Below are 6699 nucleotides of genomic sequence, written 5' to 3'. Positions count from 1 at the left end.
ATGCCGTATGGGACAAATTAAAAGCGATTTATCAAAGCACCGGCCCCACGAGGAAAGCAACCTTGCTAAAACTATTGGTTCTAAAACGGATGATCACAGAAGAAGATATCCGTGATCACTTAAATAATTTCATTGACATAAATAAAGCCAGATGCCTGTTGATAGAAGCAAATGCTCCCCAAAAGCTCTGGGCAGAAGCGGTCTCTACGGAAAATTACCTTATAAACCGTAGCCCTTCGAAAACATTAAATGGCACCATACCGTTCACGAAATGGATGAACAAGACACCATCCGGAAACCATCTTCACGTTTTTGGCAGGAAGACCTTCGTATTGAAAAAGAACAGACGAGGTAAACTGACACAAAAAACCAAAGAGGGTGCATTTGTCGGATACTCGTTGACCTCAAAAGGCTACAGAATCTACATACCGAAAGATGACGACGTGGTGATAAGCAGGGATAACAAGGTCATAGAGAAAATTTACTTTGAAGACGAAGATACAAACTACGAAAGCCTTGTACGCGAAGAGGAGCGCAACACAAAGAAACCTGAAAGAGGAAACAGAAATAAACACAAGAATAGTCACGAGAGACGGGAGATAGAGGTAGAAATCACGGAGCACAGAAATGAAGACCTCCTCAAAATTCCAGTGATATCCGCTTAAGAAAACAGGCACAATGCAACAGATTCCATTCAAGAGGACGAGCCAGAAGAAGCAGATCACTTCGATGACGCTCCAGAAGTTGCTGAGATGCCCGAAAACGAGAGGCAGATACCTGAGAACGAGAGGCAAATACCTGAGAACGAGAGTCAGATATTTGAGAATGGGAGGCCCCAAAGAGAAAAGCGGAAACCTTCATGGTGGAAGGACTTCATACTAGGTGATAGCGAACAATGTCACATGCTCACGGAGATAAGTAACCTCTTTGACGAAAATGAAAATGACGAATACTGGCATGATGCAATAAAAGCTGAAATACGAGCACATGTCAAAAACGGGACTTGGAAGTATGGATGGTATAGAAAGGATGCCAATCTCTTATGGCAGAATTGTTGCAAAAGTGACCGCTTTCAGCTTTAAATAATAGATCCTAATCTCTCCGGTGGCGCTAGTTAGGCTCTGTGACATGAGTATAACATGAACCATATAAGGCAACAAATAACCCGACCAACTTACGTAGGTTGTGTTTGGTAGTATTTCGGTGTATGGTGGCGCCGCCTAATTACTGTTTTTTTGATGGACACTTTTCATACATAGAGATTTGGCTCCTTTATATAGTCTCCATGCTTGGAAGATTGGAAAGAAAACCAAAGATATGAAAGTTGTAAATTACAAAATGGTACTTAGAAATAAAATCAGACCCGATGACAGCGTCACTAAAAAAGCAAGACTTGTTGCACGGGGCTTCACACAACGACCAGGAATCGACTACAACGAAACATACGCTCCCGTTGAAAAATTAAGTTCGATCAGATCAGTCATTAGCATCGCTATGGAAGAAGGGTTACAGTTGAACCAGATGGACGTAACAACGGCGTACCTCAATGGATAACTGGAAGAACAAATCGTTATGAAATACTCAGACTACCTAGAAGATTATCTGACAGAAATTATGGTCGAAGAAAGTACAAAAGATCATTTAACTATCTTCAATAAGACAAAGAACATGCTGATGGACATAAAGAATGCTCCAAAAGAGAAAGTATGCTGCCTTATTAAAGCACTTTATGGACTCAAGCAGGCAGGGAGGCAGTGGTACAAGAAACTCGACACAGAATTAAAACACATTGGATTCAAAGCATCAGAGGCTGACCCATGTGTATACGTACTAGAGAAAAGAGGAGCCAAACTCATAATAGTCATCTATGTCGACGATCTACTAATTGCCTACTCAAGTCCAAAGATACTTAATGAAGTCAAATACCTACTAAATTCCAAATTCGAATTGAAAGATTTGGGAAGACCAAAGAGGCTTATCAGCATAGACATGTCATATAAATAGAACGAAATAAAAATCAACCAAGAAAAGTTTATTGAAGACACGCGCTTAAGAAATTTAGAATGGAAGACTGTAAACCAGTGTCCACGCCATTGGAGCCCGGTCTTAAATTAGATAAAAGCGAAAAGGAGGAGACTCAGCATCTGCAGCTCCCTTACAAAAACCTGATAGGTACACTCATGTACATAGCAGTGGCGACACGACCCGATATTATGTTCGCCATAAGCTACTTATCACAGTTTAATGATTGCTATAACGAAGAGCATTTTAAATGCGCTAAAAGAGTACTTCGTTATTTAAAAGGAACAAAGAATGTGGGCCTGACATTTAAGAAGCCCGGCAACGATTTGCACGGAATGGCCGATGCAGACTGGGGCTCATGTAAGCTCGACCGAAAGTCATTTTCAGGCTACTGTTACAAGTATGCTGGTACATGCATAAGCTGGATGTCGAAGAAACAAAAGAGCATCGCCTTGTCAACAGCAGAGAGCGAGTACATTGCATTGACTGAAGCCGCGAAGGAAGCTATCCACTTGAAGAACCTTTACAAGGATCTAGGGGCTAACTACGAGCGCATAGTCATCCTAAATGACAATCAAGCCGCCCTAAAGCTAAGCCATAATTCAATGGTAACTTCTAAGTCGAAGCACATAGACATGAAGATGCACTTCATCAGGGACTGCATCCAAGAAGGACAAATAGAGAACTTAACAGCCGAACTTAGACGAAACTAATGATCTGGCCGACTAGACAAACAAATTTGTATAATACGTCGGCGGTATAATACCTATTCCTTTAACCGCTAATGTCGTTGCTGAATCGGTTTGGCGAGGAGACCACCCCGTTCAACCTGTACTAGAGGAAAAGTCCAACCAAGCAGCGTGGGCCGCCGTAAGCATAAAAATTGTGATGTATTGTATTCAGTATTCAGTATTCATTTATTTCTTGCTTCCATGGTACATTTTTGGGTAGTATTTACATATTTCTTATGGTATCACATGGACCCTGAATAGGGTGTAGCAAATACAGATAATTAAATTAAATTACAGTTACTTAACTATATCTAGTGGCTTTTACAAACTTATAACTACGTATATAAACTTTGTATATGATATAACACAAAATTATTACTAGTAACAACAATAATTATAATATATATGTATTACGAGCATATCGATCAATAGGGGACGTAGGGGAGGGGGTAGGTGGGACGACCTATGACTATAATTTCCTTTCTTCCATAAATTCGGTTATTGTATAATATGCTTTTGTTAATAAATGCTGTTTTAATTTCTTTTCAAATGTATTGTTGTTTTCTTCTGATTTGATAAAACTGGGGATATGATTGTAGATTTGTATCGACGTGTAGTATGGGCCTTTTTTATAAATGTCTATTTTTGGTTCTGGTAGAATTAGATCTAAATTACGGCGGGGGTTTGTACTGAAATCGAATAGATGAATATTTTTACGAACAAATATGGCTGACTCTAAAATGCAAATTGAAGGTAAGGTTAAAACTCCTAGTCTAATAAAGTGTGGTTTGCAACTAGTTCTTTGTTTGATATTTACGATTATGCGTATGCATTTCTTCTGCATGACAAAGGCATCATGTGCGTCAGTACTGTGTCCCCACAATAAAACTCCGTATCGTAACAAGGAATGCGCATATCCATAATATGCTGTAAGCGCACATGATTCATTTGTGTTAGACTTAAGTACACTTAAGGCATAAATAAATGAAGCTAGTTTATTTTTAAGTCTTGCTATATGTCTTTTCCAATCGAGATGTGTGTCTATAGTGATGCCCAAAAGCGAACAATCCGATACCTCTTCAATGTTTAATTGTTTTGCTATGTAACTTATGTCTATGGCGCGTTTTTGGTGTGGTCTGAACTGGATAATTTTAGACTTTTTGTTATTGATTACAAGGTTGTGATCTTTTAGCCAGTTTACTATTGTGACGTATGTTTCGGTTATATTTATATAGGCGTCGTTACTCGTGGGGCTTTTGAAGAGTAGTGAAACATCATCGGCAAACATTACGCACTTGTGTTCTGTAATTTTTGGCAGGTCATTAATATATATTACAAAAAGTACACAACCGAGCACGCTGCCCTGTGGAATTGAATTGTTAATGGATATTAAATTAGATTTGTATGTTTGTAACTGACGCGATTGTTGATTGTAATATTCTATTTGGACATACTGTTTTCTGTTATTTAAATATGATTTTAACCAGTTCAGAGCTGGACCACGGATACCTATGTCATTTAGCTTTTGAAGTAAGATGGGATGTGATACTCTGTCATATGCCTTAGACATGTCTAGTAACAATCCAACCCCATAGGTTTTATCACGTAAATGCTCTAATACTGTTTGTATATAGTTATAAACTGCAAGTGTTGTTGAGCTGTTTTTTCGAAAGCCAAACTGGTTTTTATTTATGAGTTGAAATTTCTCTAGATAGTTATATACACGGTTTGCTACACATTTTTCGAATATTTTTGATACAGTGGGGAGTACTGCGATAGGCCTGTATTGGTTGGTATTATCTTTTTCCCCCGATTTTTTATACACAGGTCTAATTTTAGCTATTTTTAGTCTTTCCGGAAAACAACTTTCATCTAGGGATTGGTTAACTAGCCTAGTTAGGGGTGCGGTAAGTTCGTTTACGCATGCTTTGATTAATACAGAAGGTATTTCATCATGGCCACAGCTGAATTTATTAGGTAGGTTAAGGATAATACTACGCACTTCTTGCTCTGTAACTGGATATATGTATATAGAGTTAACTGAACAGGTTGCACTTGCGATGGAAGTGGTTTGTTGTTCACTTATTGACGCAAAATATTCGTTAAAATGATTAGCTACTTGCTGAGGGCAATTTATGTCAGTATTAGATACTCTTAGTTTAATATTATTTGGCTGATTTTTTGAGGCATGTTTCCCTGTTATTTCTTTTATACAATTCCACATAGTTTTTGTCTTATTTTTAGATTTATCTAGGGCTTTTATATACCTCATTCGTTTGGCTTGCTTGACACAGTTTTTAAGTGTTTTTGTTATTATTTTGTAATGTTTTGTTAAAATGATACTGTTTGATTGATTTACTAATATTTTTAGTAACCTTTTGTGCTTGCACGACTTTTTTATTCCAGTTGTAAGCCAGCTGTTGTTTTTTAGTTTTTGTCTGGTGTGTTTATAAGGTATATATTTGTTTAACAGTTGTTGTATAGTAGATTGTTAACCAAGGGACGAAAGGCACTCATTTCTGCCGAGGTATTTTGGCGCTCGAATGCAGTGAGAGCGCCAATAGTCCGAGGCAGAAATGATGCCTTTCACCCGAGTTAAACACTCTACTTTTCATTTCGAATACGAGGAAAGTAAAATGCATGTATTTTTTTTGAAACATGACTAAGTATACATTTTTATAGTATTTCTTGAGGGTACTTTCAATTAACAATTCAGACAAAAGTATCGTTATTTATGGAATGGAGAGTCAAATATCAAAATGAAAAATTTATTACAAATCCATTTAAACTCAAATTTCAATTGCGTATCGTAAAAAAATTAAAAAAGTCGTACTTCGAACGTAAAATGCTCTAGTGCAGACACGTATCATTTTCTGCGCACCTTTTAGAACAACAATGACCCTCTTTCAGAGCATGAGAAATGAAAATGTATTTTCAAACTCATTATAGTTTTTATTTGTTGTTTGGAAGTTATTGATTAACTTATTCCAATCAATTTGGCTGAGTGCACATTTAAATGACGCTATATTTACGGCATTGAAATTACGTTTTAGGATATACTTGAAAGAGTTTTTGTTGTCAAAGGGTGTCATTTCTTCGAGTTCGTATTGCAAGCATTTGTGGTCTGATATGCCTTTATCCTCGACTGTTAGTTTGTAATTGGTACTATTTGTGAACAAAAAGTCTATGCAAGTAGAACTGGTGCTAGTCTCTCGAGTAGGCTCATTTACAATTTGACGGAGGTTACATTCAAGCATCATGTTTACTAGTCTATTATAATTATTGGAGTTACTAAATTTATTTATGTTAAAATCTCCTGTAATTATAATGTTTTTATGGCAATTCGATTTTAGCTTAGACAATAACCGATTTAATACATTAAAGAAGGTCTCAGTGTCACGGTCTGCTCTATATATAGTTATTATAATGAGATCAGATTTCAATTCTATTGCACAGCATTCAATTACTAATTCTACTGACAAGTCTGCATAGTCGGGTCTCTCCTTGTACGGGATATCTTGTTGTAATAATATTAATACTCCTCCACCTTTGTGATTAAGACGATTGTAGCTTGCTGCAGCCACATATCCTTCTACTTGCACTGCCTCTTTTTGTTGTTCTGAAATCCATGTTTCCGTGAGGCACAATACTTGATATGGGTGGTCTTGAAGGAGAGTTTCTATAACATGGATTTTATTTTTTAGGCTTTGGACATTCTGTACAAATAACTGAAAATTAGTTTCGAAAGGAGTGGTTCCCTGTAGTATATTCTACAGGGCCAGGGGTCGTATTTTGAGGGGATGCAATGTTTTCTTCACCAGTTTTTTGCTGTGTGCATTCTTGTTCAGTTTCAGGTTTAAATACTTTACCATTGATTATTAGCTTATTGTCTCTTATAACTGCATGTTGTCCTGCTTTTCTAGCTTCTCTCAAAGTTTGAATTAGT

General features: G+C 37.1%; 1 protein-coding gene across 1 annotated transcript; it reads left to right on the top strand.

Annotated features, from left to right (window-relative positions):
* The first annotated feature begins 271 nt into the window (after positions 1 to 271).
* Positions 272 to 2004, top strand: LOC134753779 (uncharacterized). The gene is made up of 4 exons (XM_063689719.1): positions 272 to 351; positions 419 to 605; positions 702 to 918; positions 1586 to 2004. The coding sequence occupies exons 1-4, from the start codon at positions 272 to 274 to the stop codon at positions 2002 to 2004; spliced, it is 903 nt and encodes a 300-aa protein (XP_063545789.1).
* Positions 2005 to 6699: the final 4695 nt, after the last annotated feature.

This window comes from Cydia strobilella, chromosome Z, assembly GCF_947568885.1.
Source record: "Cydia strobilella chromosome Z, ilCydStro3.1, whole genome shotgun sequence".
Taxonomy (NCBI): Eukaryota; Metazoa; Arthropoda; class Insecta; order Lepidoptera; family Tortricidae; genus Cydia; species Cydia strobilella.
The sequence above is the reverse complement of the archived record's forward strand: the minus strand, read 5'-3'. Positions and strand labels throughout refer to the sequence as shown.